The sequence below is a fragment of the Epinephelus lanceolatus genome, chromosome 7 (assembly GCF_041903045.1).
Source record: "Epinephelus lanceolatus isolate andai-2023 chromosome 7, ASM4190304v1, whole genome shotgun sequence".
NCBI lineage: Eukaryota > Metazoa > Chordata > Actinopteri > Perciformes > Serranidae > Epinephelus > Epinephelus lanceolatus.
In genome coordinates, this window is record NC_135740.1 from 28909884 (window position 1) to 28932612 (window position 22729).

Here is a 22729-nt window from a genome sequence, read left to right on the forward strand (position 1 = left end):
GGATCTGCAGGCTCTCAGTAAGCAGCAGCGCTCTACGGACAATGAAGCTCTGAGCTGGAAGAGCTCTTTATATTACACAAGTGGCATGGCTGACACAGCAGAGCACCACTACAGCGTTCAATAACGCTGCTCAACACATACCTACAGCACAATTTTTGCACGCATGTCGTCATTTTAGATACATTTCCCTACAGTTTGTTCCTTTACTTGTGCTCTTGTGTCAGTGCAGCAATCGAAAAAAAGCTCTTGGAAAATCCAGAAGGCTTCGGCCGCCTGCGTATCAACATTGCAGTCTGTGGGTAATTAGCTAGCTGAGCACCAAAGCTATTGTGCAGCTCTGACTGAGCCTGCACCATGGCAACACACAGGGCTGTGTCTGAGCACACACCCCCTCCCTCTTCCTCTTCCTCTTCCCTACTGGCTTCTACCCCTCTTGTCCCCTTCTTTACGCCACACCTCTCGTTTCTTCACCTCTTTCTCCCCCTTCCCATCTCTCCCTCTCCGCCTTTCTCCTCTCCTAATCTCTCCCCCCACATCCCCTCCTCTCTTGCATCATCACAGCCCAAACTGACAACTAAGAAGACACTCACTGCTTCACATTCAGGGAGGGCTCAGCATCGCTGCTCTCCTGAACACAGGATTGATCTTTTTTTATGACATATGGCAATTGATATCAACTTGTATTTAGGAAACAGAATGCTAGCTGGATTACATTTTTCCTGTCTAAGAATTAGGGGCCGGAAATGCAGGAGCCACTTAGGCGTATATTTATATTTCGTAAAGATGTCTCTGTTTGTATGACATATCATATAGAGTATAGTATAGTATAGAGTATAGTGGTGGACTATGCTAGGTTATGTTTATATTTACTATTATTTCTACATTAGAATACAAGTATGAGTTGTTTACAACAGGTATGGTAGTGTAAGGCTGTCATGCATATGACAGTGAGAGACTGGTACGACATTACCCTTGGAAGACGACGTCAACTCTCCATAGATTAGGATTTTAATACATTTTTGACCACATTAGGCAGTGTTATTGTGTGTAATAACATGTAATATGTGAGAATATACAGGAATATGAATCAACTTGGTAGTGGACCAGGGCGAGATGTAATTTAGAGGGACTTTACCTGTCATTTTTGTAATCTTAAATCAAAACTGGGATATCTTGCAGACTAAGTGGCCTAGGAAGTTAGGCATGTAAAAAAAAGTGTATTTAATGTAGGCTATCTGCAAGTTCTTCACTGCTAATGCAAAATGTTCTGAACGAACAACTGCAAAACCCGTCACTGGCAACTAAAGCCCGATTAAAGAAATTGTTTGAAATTTTGGGAAACACACTTTTGCCAAGAGTTAGACAAGAAGATTGATACCACTCTCACGTTTGTATGCTAAACATGAAGCTAAATGCAGGAGAAGGTTATCTTAAAGACTTGAAACGGCTAGCCTAGCACAGCCCACCAGCACGGATTAAACAAGCTTAATATATATGGGTGTTAATTAGTGAGCTTAACTGGTAGGTTTATTTTTAACCTCTAGACAGGGATCAGGCTAGCTTTTTCCTACTTCTTCCAGTCTTTATGCTAAGCTAAGCTAAGCTAAGATAAGCTAAGCTAACTGTCTGCTGACTGTAGCTTCGTATTTAACGTACAGATATGAGGGTGGTATCAAAGTTCTCATCAACTCTTCATCAAGAAAACAGATTTATGTATTTCCCAAAATGTCAGACTATTCCTTTGACAGTATTAGAGTTATGTTTAAGGTTGAGGTCGAGAAAAGACATTTAACCAAAATGACAATATTTTCCTGACCTTGTGTTTAAGTTGCCTAAACGTTACAACAAGCAGGATACAGGATGCATATTCTGGGCAAAGTCATGTGTTTTGTACACTCAACGCTCATCCATCATCCTCTCTATGACCTTTGTACAACATAAGAAGATTACAGTTCCTGGATTGAAACTAAAACAAAAGGGAAATCATGCTTTACTCAAAAGGTTTCTGCAAAATGCAAAGCAAATCTGAAACTGAATCTAAAAAGTTGCTGTATTAATGATCATGCCTTCACCATTGACTCATCCTTGGTATCAGATTTTAAGTTCTCAACATCATGAAACGGTACAATACAACTAAGCTTGTATTTTCCATCTTCAAAATATCCATATACTTTTGTCATACCAGGTCATTCAACAGTTGTCATATATTGGTTAAGTGCAACGGTATTAACGTCTCAAGTATATGATCATGAAGAAACATTAAGGTACACTTGAAGAGCACAGTGTGGGGAAAAGGGCATCTTGCAGCTTTAAAAGTCTTTACGAGAGCAAGTTGTCCTCAAATATCCTGTGGCTGACATAATACTGATGCTAACAATGCAGTGACTTCCTCATCTGTGATGTATTCTTCCTGTTTATCACTGTAATCGTGTAGGCCTGTTTCATCCTTGTCAACCTCCCAGTTACCTTGTAAATCTTCCTAACTGGTTCTGACGTATATAACAAAGAAAATGACAGACCAGCAAAAATCTTTTTTTTTTTTTTTTTTTTACAAATATTTGCTTCATTTAAGCCAATGTTGATGTTGAAGATGCAGCCAATATCACGATTTGCAGCCTATGTAATTGTATTTTTCTAGCCCGTTTGGACTGTGTTCGGTTGTTTGAGCTGGAAAGAGCAGTTGGATCTAAATTAGATCTCAATATGGACGCTGGAGACACATGTCCAGGTGCAAATGTAATCAGGTTGAATCATATCTAGATTACATCACAGACACATTTAAATGCGAGGTGTAAAGGGGGCCTGTCATTTTACAGTAATGTGTCCTGATGTATTTCCAGCTGCTATGTAAAACACATCAAAACACAAATGTCTGCTTTGTTCTTCCATCATACGTCTCAGCGTGCAGGCCTTCAGCTTACAGGCAACTCTATCTGTCATTGTCTAATGGCAGCAGTTGACCTTTAACGCCACTGTTTATGATAACGGAAAATAATCCCATATTGTGTCTGAAATAGTTATGGTATCTTACAGCATCTGTATCAGGACTTAGAAGTAAAACTTTGACAGCATCGGAAGAGAAGTGAGAGCGGTTTACCTGTAAATATAACAGTATAATTTGGAATATATACTGCAGAATCAGGAATTGGAAAGACAACGGCCAAAATCCTATCTGAACCCTTTTCTTTTTCAAGAGTATCGACACAAACATTTTTCAAATGCCTCGCTAGCATCTACAGACATCACAGTCTCCACATATCATGGTGATTCCTGAGATAATAAAAGAAAAAAAGGTTTGCATTTATAAAAGAATACAGACTTTGCTTTAGCTGCAAATAATTCTTATCAGTGCAGAGCTGGTAACAGATTTCCTAATGGCATGATATTGTAGTTTTAGCAGAGACTGATATAATAGCTTGTGTCATACTGTACTTAATGGGTGTGAGTGTGATGAAGTGTGAATTTTGCTGAAACTTTACTAAAAAATCCATCTGGCCTTGGCTTGACATCTGCCCATTGGAAGAATAACTTGTGCTATAAGGCAGATTTAAGCAGATTAAAGTCTTTTTAACCAACTAAGTGATTCCCCCCACCATCAGAACTGTTATATAGTTTTTATCTGTACATTTCATAGGATATTCACGTCATACATTAAAAGAATCTAAAAACAGACATGCGATTTGAAATCTTACTTTGATTTCTAATTATACATTTTCCACAGAAACATGTACCATAAGCATCCGTGTGATGTGAATGATGGGCTGAGGATTACTTTGTAGTATCAGCCTTAACTGAGCGATCAAACAAACTCAATTATGCAAAACATCTTTGACTGCGAGCCTAGACAATCACCAAAGCCAACACATAAAGCTGATACACTAAAACATAAAGATAATCGGCCATGAATTAAGTTGTTGTTACTGTACAGACATAAGAATTTGGCTGCCAACTCAGAGGCTGGACCACCGCCCGCTACATGCGTGATATACGTTGAAACTTTCAGCATGACATGGTTATCCAGCAGACTACATGTGCTGTGACCCTCACTACTGCAGACATGGGTATTTATCGTTTACATTGCTCTGACTGTAGGTAAGAATCAGGTTTGATCACACAACCCGGCTGCTTGCTCAGATAAAAGTTGAGTATCATGGAAATGAGGTGTTGTGAGAAGACTTGTATCCATAGACTGTACAAAAGAAATGGACGTAGCCACCATGACATCACTCATTGGTTTCTGGACCATAGATTTAAAGTGACAAGGCATTTTGGCCGTCACCACATTGGTTTCTGGAGCCTGAGGTGACCATATTGGGATGAAAGGGTGAACTGTAGAGAAGCGAGGGGTGGATCTGACTGAGAACCCTAGGACACCATTGTGGTAGTGATTTCTCGATCACAAGGTAGCCACGCCCTAAAGTAGGGCTGTACCAAATACCAGATTCTGGGCATTGAAGCTTCAGTGACAACTATTTGCGATTAATCAAAGTTTTGCCAGGGGGTTTGGGGGTAACAAAGGTCAGACTTCTTTGAATCTCCAGTTTTCAGTCAATGCACCTAAATAACGTGAGACTTAGCCACTTTGTTAGCATGCAGGCGCACATTAGCCATAACAGCTAGAAAAGAAAATGCTTGGCAAGACAGCTAAGCTAGTCGTTGAAGATCTGCAGTATGCCAGTTTCCTTTGGCATATCTGGCACATGACTTTTTGGAGGTCATCTTTGCAAATTTTGAAACTATTTTAGACACTTGACTTTTTTGATATCTTGCTGGCATATCTGTAAGCTTGTCACATGTGGTCAAACTGTCCAAGTAAGTTTCAGTAGTGCTGGACTGCTGCTGGCGTTAGATGAGAACGAGTAAGAGTCACAAATCTACCACAAATTTTAAATGTCCTCGTCTGGGAATAGCTAAAAATTATCAATGCTGATGCAAAATGAATTATGAAAGCAAAAGCTGAAGTGTTCAAATACTGATTTGGATTACCATGGTACCAGGTGAGCAGGAGGGCTCTGAATAAGCAAACAGAAATATAAGTTACATACATTTAATCTCTGTTTAAACCAGTATGGAGATTCCTCTAATGGCTGCATGAAGATCTATTAAAAAAAAAGGAAAACTCAGCTTGTATTCAACTGATGGGGATATTTCCGGTTTAGTATTTCAAATTAGGGTCTAAAAAGCTTTTCCGACATAACGGGCATTGGTATATGTGTGCTGCTGGTGATTTTGAGAATTACTGTTCCATTACAGGCTGTTCTTAGGAATGGTTTGTACATTTTCCAATGAAAAGTAATGCACCAAAATTCGGACATATACCACATAATTATGAGTCTGCAATCTGAGTATATCCCACAAAGCTGGGAAGGCTGTGATCACATGACCAATACACTGACAAGAGTAAAGAAGTAAGTGGTCCCGTAAGGAGGTAGGCTGAGGTGGTGAACTGGTCACAAAACACAGGACTTTCCTAAGGAGACAAGGTGTTTAGAACCATGTGAGCTTTGACTCATTTTAAGGTACGTCGTTACCTTGTTTCTTTTCCTAAACCTAACCTCTGTAACTGTGCACTAAGTACGCAGCATCATTCCTGTGGTGCTAAATCGTAGGATATTACACAAACCGTTGAGGACACCTTGTCTCATTAAGAGGCTGCATGTTCATATCACTGGCAAGATGACAGCAAACCATAAATCCAAAAACATCTATCTGCAAAGCTAAAGGTGAAATCACACTCAATATATAAATGTAATCTACACAAGTAAAGGTGATGATACAAGGAAAAATTTGGATTTATCTTGTGTTGTGAAAGTTTGTGTTACATTGTGAGGAAATATTAACAAAAAATGCACAGACACACAGAAGGAAACAGAAAGTAATAAATCCATAAAAGCAATTTCAAGGCAGAGATGTACTATCAACAGTGTAATAAGATGTATGATATTAAGCTGGGATTGCTTGTATTGTTTATATCTGTGACAGGGTGAGGGCATGATCTCTCTTTATCGCTCTCTCTGTCTCTCTCTCTGAGATGTGCGCGTCTGTTTTTCCCAAAGTCAGCGGGTAGATGGAGTCGATTCTCACTGATAGAAAATAATGCCTGATAATAAACACAAGGACATGCTAAAGGATCATCTGTGGTTCTGTGAAAATACAACAGACATATGTCTGGAAAATGTATGCTGTTCTCTCATCTTGTCAGCTCAGTGGGGGGAAAACAGGAAGTCTATGTGAGCCAAACATATGTTGTCACAATATACTGTATGTCTATACTGTTCACATAACGAGAAGCTGCAGAAGAAGTATAACGAGAAGTATAAAACACCCCCTGTAGGTCCCAGTTGGGGAAGATTATTAATATTTTACACTAAAAAACACCACAATTTTTAAAAATTGTAGAAACGGAGTTTAAAATATTGTTTACCTAATATTTATTGTTACATGTCCTAATCGAGGACTGCAACCACGATGCAAAGAAACACATGCTAACAGTTTAACAGTCTTTTGCCCACATTTTAACTGTAATAAAAGAGAGGTTTAATATGATTACATCAAGATAATCAACAACTATTTTTTTTCTTGAGCACATCTTAAAACAAGCCACCATGAAGGTCATCAATCCAGTTTATGTATGCACAGATCAGCCCATATACAACTACATTCATCGCGATTTTATATAAATGACAACATGGATCATCAATCAAAACAAGAATCTGATGTTTAGCCATCTTAGTGTGCAATTAGACCTGCATTACATTAAAAAGAATAAAAATATGGCATCAAAGAAAGCATGACAAATTTATGAGTCATGAGAGGATTTTTTTTTACAACCTGGATTTGGCCATCTTTCCTGTTAAAGAGACAGCTCACGCCAAAATCAAAAATACAATGTTTTTCCTCTTACCTGTGGTGCTATTTAGCAATCTAGACTGTTTTGGTGTGAGTGCCGTAGAGATGCCTGCCTTCTCTCAAATATAATGGAACTAGATGGTACTCGACTGGTGGTGCTCAAATCGCAGAAAAAATCATGACCCGGTCATTCAAGATCATCCACAGACTTTGTTGTGAGCAGTTTCACGAAGGAATTCCACTCGCCAACCCTATCACTGAGCAGAAGGAGGCGTACATCTACTCATGGACTAGAGGTTTGTGATGTGACAGCGCAAAATGTAAACATTAATAGCGTGACACTCAGCAAAGCTGTAACGTTAGCGAGCTTAGAGGTTGTAGCCGTGCCAGCAGTAGATGCACACTTCCTTCTGCACAGTCATACAGTTGGAAGGGCGAAATTTGGTAAAAGGAATATAGTTCCTCGGTAAAAGGAAAAACATGTAACATATCACTTAGAAACACATTTGAGTCAAGATGTAAGACTGTGCCTGTGTTTTTAGAAAATATTAAAAAACTTGACTGGATAATCTGGGTAAAAGAATACTGTGGGATTGCTCATGCTCGTTTTACACTGTAAACTCCACTGTAATGCATGGTTTATACTCCCCTTGGTATCCCTGGTGCAAGCTTTGTGTCCCAGAAAATGAAGTAATAACTGCTTTTGCATCAGGTGCAAAGGCTCTCAAAGTTGTCGTGGTGCTTGGTTGTGCACCTCTGAATTTCTGTAACTAAATGCCAACTGCATGTGCTCCACTTTTCTGTTCAACAGGGACGCCTTCGAGGAAGGACTGGCTGGGAAGATTTGCCTGTACAGACATCTCTAATGATCTCTAATAGCAACTCCTCATTGGGAAACCACCGGGACAGTCAAATGACCCTAAATTATTGGAAAGAAACAGCCACCACAGTGGGGAAAGAAAGACTTTTTTCTGCTGGGGGAGGAATTAGAGATCGATGTGAACGCAAAAAAACAGTCATGTAAAGAGTAGCGACCCGGGGTGAAAAAAAAAAAATTCAAAAAAATTAGACTTTCCAGGCAGCCTACTTTCCAGCAACGTTCTTCCGGTATCACTTGCTCATCCAAAAAATATTCTGTTTCTATACTGCCTGGCATTTTGGAGCATATTGCAACAAACAGCGTGTTGAGGATGAACGCCTCTGTGCATGCTCTAAGCTCGCGTGCCATACGGAGGCCCGCACCACATTGTCTCACATTAATATAAACAAAGCTTAAAGATACTGTGTTAAATGTCCAGCAAAACCTCAACAATCCATGGCATATCTGAGTGAGTACACACAATGTTAACCAGATGATGGTAATAACTAGATTTAGATTGCAAAAAACATTTAGGTGAGAAGATTGAGCTAAAATATCAATGTCATATGAGCTGTTAAAGGTTGCCTCCTCAAGAATTACACCAGATTTTTGGCATGTTTTCAAGATCTCCATTATATAAAACCTGACATTATGTTTAACTCAGATATGCACCAGAGATCCTTTTGTTCTGTTACGACATAACTCTTACCAAGCTCAGTCAGTTTTAAACGAGTGAAAAGGCTCAGATGTGGTGCTCCTGTACATATTAAACAACACTTATTATACTGAAGCAGCGCAGCAAACAACTACAGACCTCTGTAGTTGTTTGCTGCTGCAGCGTCCTCTCTGAATACTGCTCTATACCCGAAAATGAAGCCTTTGATTCGTACTATGTATGAAAAAAGAAAGAGCGGAGGAGGAGAAGGGCAGTGGAAGACAGGAGGGGGATGATAGAAATGAAGAACACTGAAAAACAACACACACACACACACACACACACACACACATCACACACACACACACACACACACAAAAATGAGAGGCCAGACCAAATGGCTGAAGGGCTGCTTGGATAATGCATTAGACAGAGATGGCACTCAGAGCAGCTACACATGGTAAGAAATGCACTGCTTCACCAAATGTCCTCCACACACACACACACACACACACACACACACACACACACACACACACACACGTTCCCAGAAAATGGAAGAAAGAACAACAAACATAAAAATTTTAACGCTTGTTCCCTAATTAGAGCTCAAACAAATTTCCCGTACACCTTGATGTATGGCAGGGTTTAAACTACCTGTGTTCTTACTGCTGGTGCTTCAGTGAATGATGAATGAGACCGTTTACTGTGAACACCAGAATCCTGTAGGGCTTCCTTTATGTTATACATACATGCAAATTAAGAGAGCACAACGGCAAATATAATGGTTACAATTTAAAATGGGGTGCAACAGTTCCTGAGTGGTTACCAATGAATGAGTGAGGGGCAAATCAGTTATCTGTAATCAAGGAAAGTGAACAGGTAGTTCCTGATAACTGGATAAAATACTGTAGGGAAAACTATAGGAAAACTTTAGAAATTTATGGTCATGTTTACTTACTGAAATTCTTTGAGAAAGACAGTTCCTGACTCAGATAATAATTTGACTACTTTTACACTGTATCTGATTGAGGCAACCTTCTTGTATGCCTACTGGGTTTACCCAACATTTAACATTTGAAAAACTGGGCTTTTTTCGTTTGTAAAAAAAAATTAAAACATCATTATTTCTCAAAGCAATGTACTGAAAAAGTGTCCTTTGGTATTAGTACTTAAACCCAGGTATCATGTTGGAAATAGTATCAGTAAATTCCAATGATGACCACATCAATGATTTCACATCAGACACTTTGATTTATCCCAGCAGGAAAAGCACAAGTGTTACTAATAACACTGATGATGGCTAGGTTTTATCTGAGTGTCCTAATAGACAGTGAGCCAGCATGTACAACACCAGGACCCTAAAACTGATCCAGCTAAATGAAATTCTGACATCAATCATTTGATTATTTACACCCATAGACTGTATAAGAAGTAGACATACTGTAGACAACGTCACATCACCTATTGGTGCATGGACAACCATTTCAAAGCCTTAGGCATTTTGGGCACCGCCATATTGGATTTTTGGAGCCAGAAGTGACCATATTTAGACAAGAGGTAATAAAGGTGGAGCTGTGAAGGAGTGAGCGATAGATCTGACCTAAGGACACTGCTGTGACAGCGTTTTTCCAATCACGAGGTAGCCACACCCTAGAGCATACCCCGCTTTATCGTCTATTTTTACTGTAAACAGGGACTAAATTTACAAAATGAACATTATGTTGTATTGAAGAAGACTTGAAACTAGCAACTGAGACCATGAACTCATTAGGAAAATGTTTAATGAAGTAATAAATCAAATGAGAAGTAGGCATATACAGTCAGACGTATTTTTGCAACCAGTGGAGTCGCCCCCTGCCAGCCAATAGAGGGAATGCAGGTTTTAAGGCACTTCCACATTGGCCTCACCTTTCAGAGAGATAAAACTTTGGTCCCAGTAAACCGTGACAGCAGACGGCGAGCCAGCGCGCACAAAACCAGGACCTTGAAATCGAAGCGGCTAAATGGAATTCAGCCAACATTTTATTATTAACACCTGTGCTATTCTTCGTGTGATATGTCTAAATGTCTGTGAAAAAAACTGCGTATAAGTAAGCAATTAGCTTACAATATGAAACATAGAAAAAAATTAATGAATGTAAACATGCTCTAAATATACTGCTAATTCTTAAATAAAAGCCGTAGTTAAACAATAGACAAGCCTGAAGTAATAGCTGTCCAACAGTAGTAGAGGGTGGACGAAAAACACAGAGGAGTGGTGAAATGACTCTGATAGCTGACATGGTAAGTTCTGCATAATTTACATTTCCACGTCTTCTCTCTAACAGAATCCTCTTTTCAGTCATTCATTAATTCCAATCATTTCTCCTCTGTCATCTCGTATCAACCCGTGATAAGTTGCTGCAAATGAAATGCAACACTTCCTGCAGATGTTTCAAATTAAAAGCCTGCCTAGAATGGGAGAGATTATGCCCATTGAGCCCAAAGGAACACTCTTAATGTGAAACATCTGAGCAGGAAGTGTTGGGGCTGACAGCATCTTGAAAGCAGTGTAAAAACTACAAAATGGAAGCGACTGGAAGTAATTAGTGAATGAAAACAGTATTTCTGTTGGAGAAGAGGGCTGAGTGTGACATGATTATATCGCTGTGCGGATGGAATTAGAGCTGTGGAGATGTATGTTATGCGGAGTTTATCGAGACAACTGGAAAACATGGAGGAAGCTTCAGTTTCCTCAAAAGAAAATGAAAACAGGAAGGATTCTGACGAAAATATGACACGATTTACTTATAAAACAGGGAATAATACGAAATAAAGACCTGTTGGAGAATTTATGGTAAGAAAATCATATGTGGCCAGTATGCAGATTTACAAAAATTCAATAGACAATGCTCATTTCTCAGATATATACATATATATATATATATATATATATATATATCTTCTATATAAATATGTAATACTATATATATCATATATTTGGAACCTAATTACTAGTCATGTGTAGTCATTATTATGCAATTAGCTCCTGTTTCTATGGCACTGTCTCTACTCAGGAGTTTGTGTACCTTATTGTAAAGTGTTACCAAAATAACAGCTGATATGATGGTTAAATAAAAGAAATAAAAGCACAAGCGCTGTCGAAAGCACCCACACACCCCCACAAAAATGAAGAGGAGTCAGAAGGCTTAGGGACGAGCTCTTCTCTGGTATTGATTGGATATACACATATTCCACGGCAGCATGTGGGTGATGGAGCTGCTGCACCTTGCTGAGAATGCTAGCACACTCCTGCTAAAACGAGTCTAGCATAGCAGGGGGAGAGAGGAAAAAGCGTTCATATCTGCACATAGAATCTATCACACACTGACGTCTGATTCTTTTAATTAACAGCAACAGTGGTATAGCGTTTAGCGCTGCCACCTCATCCCATCAAAGGCCCCATGTCCCTCGCTTCTCTTCTCTCTAAAGGAAAATCTGATGCTTCCATCGCTGAATCAGGAGTCCACTCTGCCCTGCGCAGCACAGTCACATTTCTAGGCCAGTCGCTACTGTGATCAGCAAAAGCCCCTAAATAAAACAAAGCAGGCAAGCAAACAAACAAACAGCATTCCCCTCCCTTCTCCTTTCTTCTCTCCCCTCCTCCCCTGGCTGGCAGCGAGAGCCAGAGAGGGGAGCAGGCGAGCTGATATGGGGCTGAGCCCTGGCAGGGCCTCTGACAATGACCATATGGATCACAGGGGCACGGTAGTCTCGGCTTCCAGCAGGACACACACGATCTGCAGCTTCAGGCAACTGCACCTGTAAACTGTACAAAAGCCTATATATGTATCACCTTGCTGTGGCCAAACTGCAGTAATGAGGACACCACTTGATGAGTGTTTAATCTGCGTTGGCAGAGGACACAATGCGTTCCAGTGAATCCTGCGTTTCACAGAGGACCTCCATGTTGAAACAATAAGAGCAGATTCAGTCTGTGAACGCGACGCAAAGGTAAAGAACAACAGAGCTACTGAGTGAAGGCTTTTAAGAGAAGTGTAGGAGGTGGTAGTCAACGCAGCTGAGGTCTTGGGTCACAGCTACAGCAGCTCCCCATCACAGATCAAGCGCTTCAGCTCCCATAATGGTGGCTCGCTTGTCTCCCTTGCACGCTCACGTCAGCGTCTGACTGGCCTTTTCTCTGGCGCTCTGTCCCTGCCCCCTCTTACAGCATATAAAAAGCAAACTTTTGTCAAAGTGCACATAAATATTGCAGTGCACCTTGTCTCCCTTGTTTCGTAGTGCATTTCCCATGATTCACCATCCTCTCTTAACCCTCAAATTTTCATTGGTAAGGAACACTTTGTTTTTGGGTAAAGGTCTGTGTCGGGCATGGGTGTGTGTGCTCATACTGTGTGCGTGTGTGTGTGTGTGTGTGTGTGCGTGTGTGGGAGAGAGACAGGCAAGCGCAGAAGGTAGATATGATGTAGGAGGTTTGCTAGCAGACAACTAAAATTAAATTATCTGCTATGAATTTGTATGAGATCAGTAAAATGGACTGTTGGCATTTCAATCATGATTTCATTTTTCTAGCAGTTTTGAAAAGCTCAAAGACATTTTTTTCCCCAAAAATCAGTTTCAGTGTAATTAAAAAATGATACAAATTCAGTGTTTTCTGCAGCACTAATGTGCAAATACCGAAGCACTGAGTGCAAAGAGATAAAATGATGTTCTCAGCTGGACCAAACATTGCAACAAATTTATTTTTCTTTCACGTTTATCTTAACATTCTGAGTTAACCAACAAGTGTATTTTTTCTCCTTTTGCTACATTAACATAGTGACAAGTGAACAGACTAGCGTGACACTGATATTAACCGGTAGCTGCTGCTCCATGATGTCCTTGAACCCAAATGTGGCACCGAAGTAAAAGCTTTGTGCAACAAATTGAGGATTTGGAATTCAAAATCGGCAAATGTGTAACAGCCATTTTGAAACTACTTTCAGTTAAACTGTATTGGCTAATACTGTGGGTTCCTTGCACAAAGCCTGGGAGCTCTTCAGTGTGCTTGAAAACTGTCAAAGCTCATTAATAATACGGAGAAACTACACTGTACTGGATCTTATTGCCTGAATCTTTTCTTTGCAGGAAATACAGGTCACACAGGAGTAAAGGATGTTTTCACAAAATCCACTTACACTGACGACTGAGGCTGTTCTACATTCTGACTGGAACAACTGTTCATAAAACTACAGGAGATGGCAAAACTCTGTCATAATATGCTTTGGTTGGTTTTAAGTTTGTACAATTTCTAATGTAAAAATACACCAAAGCTGTAGATGAGAAGAGTCTCCTGAAGTCCAGTTCAGACCAAAGATTCGTGACGAGACCTGTTAAAATTTGCAACGCACTGGTCAGCGACGTTTTAAAAACCTGCCAGTTTACCCTCATGTAGCTAGACGAGACGGTGTATCGTCTCCATAGTAACGACTCAGTGTACTTCCATTCTAACTTCTGGCTTGTCAGGTACAAGTAACGACTTAGGCCCCGATCAAACAGAAAAGATTTTGCAGGTTGCTAGTTAAAAAAAAAAAAAAAAAAAAAAAAAAAAAAGCTTGCTGCGGTTGCCAGGCAACCACCCCATCACGTCTTTACACTAACCTTCCCAAGTAAACAATCTAGCGATTTTTTTGTCTAGCGAGGCAGAGGGTACTTGCTGTAGCTCTGGTTGAGGGTGAGAGGCTGTCAGCAATTAGTTTGTTGGACACAGGGAAGCCGATCTGTGTGGGTACATGAGACCCTAAAAAAGAGGGTGGATCACGGGGAGTACCGCCAGTTGATCCAGGAGCTCCGCCTCCACGACGGCCATTTCCAGGCATATTTTACGATAACTCGTCAGCAGTTTGACCTCCTGCTGTCTATGGTAGTGCTGTATAGTTCTGGGTATCCAGCAACCACTACCACCAGTTTCTCCTCTAATGTTAACCAACTGTAAACTGGTTGTTGTGACCACCACAAAAGATGAGGAAAAGAGATGATGTGGAGCACTTTTCTGCTATGTGTCAAAGTTTTTTAAACTCAAGGAGTTCAGAGCACTGCGGCGCAGTGCTAGGTGCCTAGAGTGCAGAAACGTGAGGTGCGTTGTGAGCAAAAAGCTTAATTCTTACTTAAAACAATTACAATGTGATCAGGGCCTAAGAATACTGTTTTTTCAATTGCTGCTGTCTCTGTGACATGTGCACACACAGCCAGCAGCAGCAGTGATCCACTGTTCGACACAATACACTTTTAGGAACAGAGGCCGACACGTGTCAGCAGCAGTGAGGATGTAAATGAAACGGGCTCTGCGGGGACCGAGGGCTGTTGTCAGAGAATGCCACAGCAGGTGAACGGCTGACTTGACCAGCTCCGCTCCACTACAAGCTGATTGGCTGTTGAAACAGGTGACGTGCCAATATAAAACCAGCTGCTGGCGACTTGACAAGCTGGATTGCAGGCCACACTATCAGCCGGCTTGTGTCGAGTTGAGGTGGGCCAGTACATATCGCTGCAATGTTATAAAATGGTTTCATCTCATCGTGAATCTTTGGTCTGAACAGCAAAGTGCATACTGTGAAAGTTGGAGGCACAGACACCAGATCTTTTGCATCTCGTGTTTTAGTATTCTGTGGTTTGAAGCAATCAGTGTGTGGCTAGACGGCTAAACATGCTGAGTGTAGGTTACCGATCTTACATCATATGTTATTGATGTGTAATGTCATTATGTAAGTTTGTGGCAGATGCGATAATACACGACAAAATCACAAGACATTTCAATTATTTGTCTGTAAGAGGTTAAAAACATTTCACATTGTTTAGCTGAGGGTTTGAGCTGCAGTACAGACACATTTCACAGAGTAATTACACTGCATGAGCCTGTTTTTGCCTCCTACTGAATTTAGCAAACATGCTTTCTGGGGTTCAGTGCGACAGAGAGACAGGGACAGCATGGGGGAGAAGGGTCCGCAGATGAAATGCAATCTGATGTTAGCATATTGCTGAAGCTTTAAGGTGTCAGAGGTATTATGACATCTGACACATGAGTGGAATCATACAAGCTGATAAAATAGGCTGTTTTTTTTATCATTTTTGGTGCTGTATTTTAGGTGTGATAGTCTTTCAGAATTGTTATAATGATCAGCGTTGAATATAATGTTTAATTATGCAGAAGGTGACGAAATGACGTGCATGATTTTAAATTTAATTGAAAATTTTAAATCTAATTTTAAATGATCAAATATAAAAAAGAAAAAAGGGCATACACATATACAAAAAAGAAAATTTGAACCCTGAAGTCTTGGATTGCTGCAAGAGAAAGAGAGAACCACATCAAGGACTCGCAGAGGGGTCACACCTAAAAACACCAGCAAGTGTCACTGCTATATTAAAGAGGTAAAAAAAATCTGGGGTTGAAGAGGCCAACCAACTCCCCCATACCTGGGGTGTTGTCCTTATCTGCCAGGCAATAACAGAAGTCATTGTGTTGACACTTCTGGCAAAACATAAAAATATGACACACCGCTATACATCATGGCCACCTGTGTTGTGAAAGAGCTCCACAGCCAAAATTATGAAGGTAAACACACAAATATTGCGAGTCTATTAATAAGAACTCACAACAAAGCTTTCAAAATGTCCTTATTTCTCAAGGTCAAGGTTGCCTGACCTTATGAGGAGCCTCCTTTCATGAGTACTAGGAGTCAGAGAAGATGACGGAATGATTCAGAAAAATATCATGAGGCTTTTTCACTGTCACATTTGGCCACAGCAAATCAGATCATGCTGCATGGATTTGTGCTTCCATTACCAGTTTAAGTGCTGAGTTGTGTCGAGTTGCACTTGAGATGGACCATCTCCAGAAAGGCCAAAAGACACACGACTGCTTTCAATCAGGTTGCAGTGACGTCAGATTTACTGAGTATTTTGAGTTTTAATATGAGTATCAGTGACGATTCAACAACATCCTACACCTGGACCTTTAAATAGTCTCTACTGCTATTGCCGCACACAGCAGATATGTCATCAGTCTCAACAGCGTCTCTGTGGGAAAAAAAAAAACAAGCCCTGCTTCCTGTTTGGAGCAAGAAGACCATGCAGGAGATGGGCATCCAGCGCACATTTGTTTAGTGCTGAAAGTTTAGAAAATTTAAAAACTCTGACAGCAATACAAGAAAATTTCTGACACCAACGCGGCGTACAGATAATTGTTCAGCTGGTTCACAAGCACATGGGTATCATCAGTTAAAGACACACCTTCAAGCTGGAAGCGCTGCTGAATGGAGATGCAAATCCCTGCTGCGCTGGGCTGACGCACCAAGTCAAGTTGAGTTGTGCAAAGCCGGCACGTGCTTGGAAATGGGCTATTATTGGGTCGTGTTTTGGGTTGGGCCATCCTCACGGCTGTAACCCCTCTAGCTAAGCATCATCCATAACATCTATTACGTCTTGTGTCTTTTCTATATTCTTAATTTTCCCTTTTAATGCAGTGTTCACCTGTAACAATGAGGTTTAAAAGGTATTTATCCTGTTATTGGACCAAATGTCTCTTTTAGCAATGCTCTCCCCGCTATAGTAGGGAATCCACTGTCTTTCTGGCTTATCTATCAGAAAAGAAATACCGATGTGTAATGTTAGACACAATATGTTTTTAAGTCTCTTACTTGAGACTTGAAAACCACCCTGCAGTAACTGTGCGTCACACTGGACTGTACCTGCAGGTGGAATGAAAACGTCCACTTCAGTGTTATCATTCACACTAGAATTCCAAAAACAACGCATGGATACGCTGAGTGCACTTCCATTCAGATCACATATTTCTTGCCTCTTTATTCCAAGACAAGCTCATAGATAAATCTCTCTTGATCTGATGAGAATATTCCAGGTTTTAGATGGAGCCTTTCAAGATCACAGTAGGGGATCCAGCTCAAGACATTTGGACATGGAGCACATGTAAATCCCATCCGTTAATACTCTCTGGGTTGCTGTTACACGAATGGTGAACAAAATCCGGCCCCCAAAAAAATCTCATCGGACAGATGTACGGACCAATGACACTGATAAATCAATGTGACTGTAAGAGACACACACACACACATATACACACACGTGCAGAAACCTTTCTTATCAAGGCCTGAAGCCTTTTGGAGTCGTAATCACCTATGGGAGTGTTCGACATGGAACGCCCACCGTGCCTGTGCATTCATTTAAAACACCGCTGCCACTACAGAGGCCTGTTACAAACAATGGCAAAGCATTTTGGACTGAATCTAGATGCTAATAAATAAAGTAAAATCCAATTAATATTTTAAGCTAATCATAGCCACAGAGCTGGAGAACACACAAAGACATATTGGAGCCCGCGGGGGGAAGAGACAGCTTTCTGACTGAAGCTCCCAGCAGACCGAGGTCTCTACTTTTCCTCAGATTTAAATTCAAAAGCTCTTGTTTTAAAGAATGTTCTTATAATCCCAACTGGAGTCATCCATAATTAACCTAGCAAGCTCTCGACAAAAGCAGCACAATCATTTAGTAAATAGATGACAGAAGGGGGGGGGGGGGGGGGTGAAAAAAATTAATATGGCATCATTACGCGCTGGGGTCGTGTAATGATTCCCTCACACATACATGAAATGTTCATGGCTGCAGAAGCCATTTAAAAATGTCAATGATCCAGCTATAAAAAGCCGGCTCGGGTAATTCTGAATGACTGTGCAAGGTTATTGCTTGTCATCATGCTGGCATCCAAAAACACGAGTTGTTATGAAAGCTATAAGATAATAGGCATGTGTGGTTGGGCGTGTGTGATTACTGCCCTGCTCTCTGGCTGTGTATAGGTAGTGGGGGAGGGGTAGCATTCACATTTCCCACCCAAAGGATGAGCAATGGTGACTGAGGAGAGCTGAGGAAGGTGGGGGGCTGGGGCGGGGGGTGGGGTTGCATCTCCATCCATGCCGTGCGCTATACAGCCCGCTCGTTCATAGGAAAGGGGAGCACATACTGGGCCTGTTTTAAGAGATGGAGGGACAGATGCTTGTCCACAGTGTCAGGGCCTCGCTCGCTCTCTCTCTCTCTGACAGCACCACCAACTGCCTCCTCTTACATAACCCCCTCCCCCTCTCCAGGCCTGCCTTTATTGGCTTATTTCTCTCTTTTTCAACCTTAGCATTTTCACCCCACTGACTGCTGGTTTTCCCCCCACCATCATCCATCGCACATTCGTTCTCTGTAATTCCAGCTCTTTTTATTCCAACGCAGACCCTCCTGGACTGGATCCCTGAACGCCAGGTTGGAGTTTTTGTGTGGTGGTGCACATTCGCATGATACAGCAAGGCAGCAAGGATCCTTCGAAAGGATAGGAGCTGTCCAGATAGAATTCTGCATGGTGGTTTATCCATTAACAGTGCTGTTTTGACAACATGTGATCTACATGAATCAAGATGCAACATACTAATCACTGTCAGTTCAATGTGGAATACACATGCTGGAAAGGAGCAGGGGAAAATATAGGTGGAAATACTGATGGAGAGTAAAAATCTCCATGTAAGCAATAAATGCTTACATAATCACATCTGCTGTGAGCGTTCAAATGTGTGAAATAAGCTTGATTGGTCCGGAAGAAAAAGGCTTGCAACAGATTTTACACGAACAAGGGGAAAGTGTGAATCTCTTTTTGCCTCCTCAAACCTCTCCTTGGTTGTAGTAATCTGCTAATATCAGCCAGGTTGCGTCTCATATGTTGGGCTCAGCTCAGGGGGATCTCTTCCACTCTGCCACTGAAATTTCAGCCTCCATTTTACCCCCGTGCATCTTCTCACCTTCTCTTCCTCCTACTGCCTCACATTTGTTGGCCAAAGCGCGATCAGACATAAAACGGAGGGGCTACAAACAATGCAGCGGCTTCGCTTGCCGCAAATACGAGTTCTACATAGACACATACTCATGCACAGCGAGAACCATTCCTTGAATCTCATGCTCACCAAGCTACCCTTCCCCCACCCCGAGCTCACTCGCATGCTCGCATACATGCACCTTCCTTAATTAAAGACTGTGCTTCTGAAGCCGTTCTGACCTTTCATCAACTGTGATTTATAAATACACGTACATAAATGGGGATAATAGAAACAAAATGGAGCACATGTAAAGAAGCAGTTTCATTCACAGTGTGCGGCATGTATGACAGGCAGCTTTTAGACACAGATTACTGCTGATTCTTTATTTTTTCTGACAACATAATCATTATAGTGTGATCCCTTTGAGCAAAATGGCTTGCTTAAAAAACCAAGGCCGAATAAGAAACGGAGCTGGTATCAGGGATCGATTTCATCATCTCTTCATCGACTCTGAGCTAATGAGACACAACCCTGCAATTAGTTGATCTCTGTGAAATCTATTTCTTACATCTAATGTGCAAACTCAGTATGTGATGATGGAGCTACCGGCTCGACAGATTACTTAAAATAATTGCAAACTGCATCTCAGTGCTGCTTCAATGAATGAAAATGCACCATTTTTTTTGGCCTATGTTAACTGCATCAGCGTAAGCCTTTGACGACATACACTAGGTGTGTTAAATGTATAAGCATTAGTCATCTGCATGAAATCCAAACATGAAGATGATGTCCATGTGTGTGTGCAGTGGAACTGGATCAGTCTTGTTCTGTTCTCCTTACTCTGCTTCCAATAGAGGAACCACAGTCAACAAATGGGAAACTGAGGGCTTGAGATGAATACTAAATATGAATTCTCTTTCATAAAGCGACAGCTCATACATGTTGGTCTCTGTTTTACTACAGCAGCAGCTCATCTGATCCCAGTCCTCCCCTGCCAGGCCTCACAGGCCCCAGCTATCTAACAGAGTAAGGAAGATGAGTTACCTGGTCATACCACTCCCGGTTGGTACAGGTGCACTCGGGCCACCATCCTCCTTGTCCACTGGAGTTGTTGCCGTTTACTTTGGGGCCACCCTTGGATTGGCCCTTTGGGTTGGGGCCTCCAGGGCCCCCACCAGACATAATCTTGCCCTTACTTCTCCCCAAAGTGCCCCCTCCTCCTCCCATGCTTCCACCTCCCCCTGAGGCCGGAGGGGGTAAGGTCTGGCCTCCCCCGTACCCAGGCGGGTATCCATAGGGCTCGGCCTGCCAGTCTCCTCCATACGACGGGGCGTCCATCCTACGCAGGGCAGCCATACGGGTCACCTCATAACATTCTGGGCACTTGCAGCAGTGGTGGTGTTTGTGCATGCTGGCTGTGCTGGCTGGGGCTGATGCTGAGCTGAGCGGCGTGGCACTCTGTCTCTGCTGCCTCCTCAGATCTCACACAGCACGCTGTGATCGGCTCACAGAGCGCTAATGCCGACGGAAATAACACTAATCACAGGAATTTCTACAGATTTTCCCTTTTTCGTCAAATCCTGTCACTCTCCGCTTTATTCCTCTTGGACGTAGAAAAAAAAAAAGATCAGGAGGGACGGGAAGCAGCAACAGGAAAACAAAAATACAAAATGGGCACGTAGTCTTTGTCCTCTTGACGTAGAAGATCAAAGGAAATATTCAAAATATTGTATACGACCACACAATCAGAGACCAGCCCCGATGATAGAAATTTCCTCTTGCTTCTCTTGGTTCACAGTGATACGCATATAAATTCATAGATATATATATATTCTTTTGTTTATATATCATATATATTTACACACACAAATACATATAAAAATATTAATATAAACAGACAAGCACAAATACAGTTATGTACAGGGATAAATGTATATATATATAAATATCTATATGCGTGTGTACAAATATATATATAGATATATAAACAATATGTATAAATAAATGATATCCGCAGATGAAAATCTTCCTCTGTTAATTCTTGGTATCTTCCCGCTCTGTCAAAATCTCACGTTTTTCCTCCTGCGTTGAAAAGCGTTGTCTTTCTCTCTCTGTCTCTTTTCTCAGCCTGCAGAGAGGAGCTGAGCACTGGATCGCCTCTCAGCCAGCTTGCCCTAGATGTGGATTATTCAGAGGGATGCGAGCAAGCAAGAGGGAGATGGAGAGCGAGAGACAGAGAGAGAGAGGGACGGAGAGAGAGAGAAGCAGGGAGGGAGGGGGAGAGAGCGATACGTAGCAGCATCCCTCCAGCACCTCAGCCCTGACAGCCACAGCCAATCAACTGGCAGCGCTGCCATCAGCAGCAGCAGCAGCAGCACCAACAGGACTGAGCGCTTCACTAGCTGCTCTTAAAGGGGCTGCGGCGGCTCAACCTCACTGCTGCCTGCCTTGGGTGAAAAGGTGCTGCTTCACAAATCAAAGCACAATGAAAGCGTTGCATTTGCCTATTTCCTCAATACAAAGGTCAGGAAGTCGTAGTCTGCAGCCTGCCAGCGTCGACCCTCGACCCCGATCCACCGATTGAGAGTCTGATCCATGTTTTTCATCAGACCAATGCAGCCAAAATCCAACTTACAGTGAGCACCCCTGTCCCTCCGACTGGTCACTGGTCACCTCCTCAGTCATCTCTAGTTCAGCTTCACAGCTTACTTGTGCATGTCTTTCGCGAACCTCGGGCTCTGTGTCACAGCACACATCTGTACATAATCTCACAATGGAAGCAGGTGCAGCAGATGAAAATCCTTTTTTCCTCCTGGGTATCACTAGACCTGCCCCTCAACAGTGATGCCTTTGAATCACGCTGCATTACTTTACATCACTCTCTACCCCTCTTCCTTTTTTTTAGTATTACTACTAGCAAAGCAGCACTGCTGCCACTGAATTAATTTTATTGTTAAGTCCTCCACATGTGCAGGATCGGGTCAAAATAAGCATAGCGAGAGGAAAAGCTGCACTCCCCGAGCCTTGTTTAAGAACCATAGGGGAAATATTTTATGTTCACAATGATGACATCAACACATGTGTACAAAACCAACAAGATTACACGCTTGGGCTTTCGAGTGGGTGGAGGAAGAGATTGAGAGTGAGAATGTGTGTGTGGGGGGGGGGGGGGGACGACTATATAGCTTTCATGTATCTGTGGCAGTTATAGTTTCAGTAATGCAATTGGACTGCCCGTGAACCGTTGTGCAGGCTTATGAATGTGTGGATTGATCACAGCTAGATATAAAGCATCCTGACACTGAGGGTGTAGGTTTATTTTTTTTAGAGAACTAAAGGGAATGTTACAGTGTCGCCATTAAAGCCCTGCATATATGCATTATTAATGAAATGTGACGGGGAACAGAGCTGGGTGTGTCTGCATGGGGGAGAGAGTGTATTTGTACATAATCTGCATGTTACAGTGCTCATACATGAATGCTAGTGCCTGTTTTTGCTTTGACTAACATATAAGAC

At 41.8% G+C, this 22729-nt stretch overlaps 1 protein-coding gene across 7 annotated transcripts in view; it reads right to left on the reverse strand.

Annotated features, from left to right (window-relative positions):
* Nucleotides 1–22729, reverse strand: part of dlg3 (discs, large homolog 3 (Drosophila)) — a 104657-nt gene that overhangs the window by 55624 nt on the left and 26304 nt on the right. For 3 of the 7 annotated variants that reach the window (XM_078169404.1, XM_078169403.1, XM_078169399.1), the window contains exon 1: nt 20258–22041. The exons of the other annotated variants lie outside the window; for them this stretch is intronic. In XM_078169404.1, the coding sequence (XP_078025530.1) occupies nt 20258–20623 (366 nt within the window). In that variant the 5' untranslated portion in view covers nt 20624–22041. Of the gene's footprint in view, nt 1–20257; nt 22042–22729 lie in introns of those variants that run through there. 7 annotated transcript variants of the gene reach the window in all.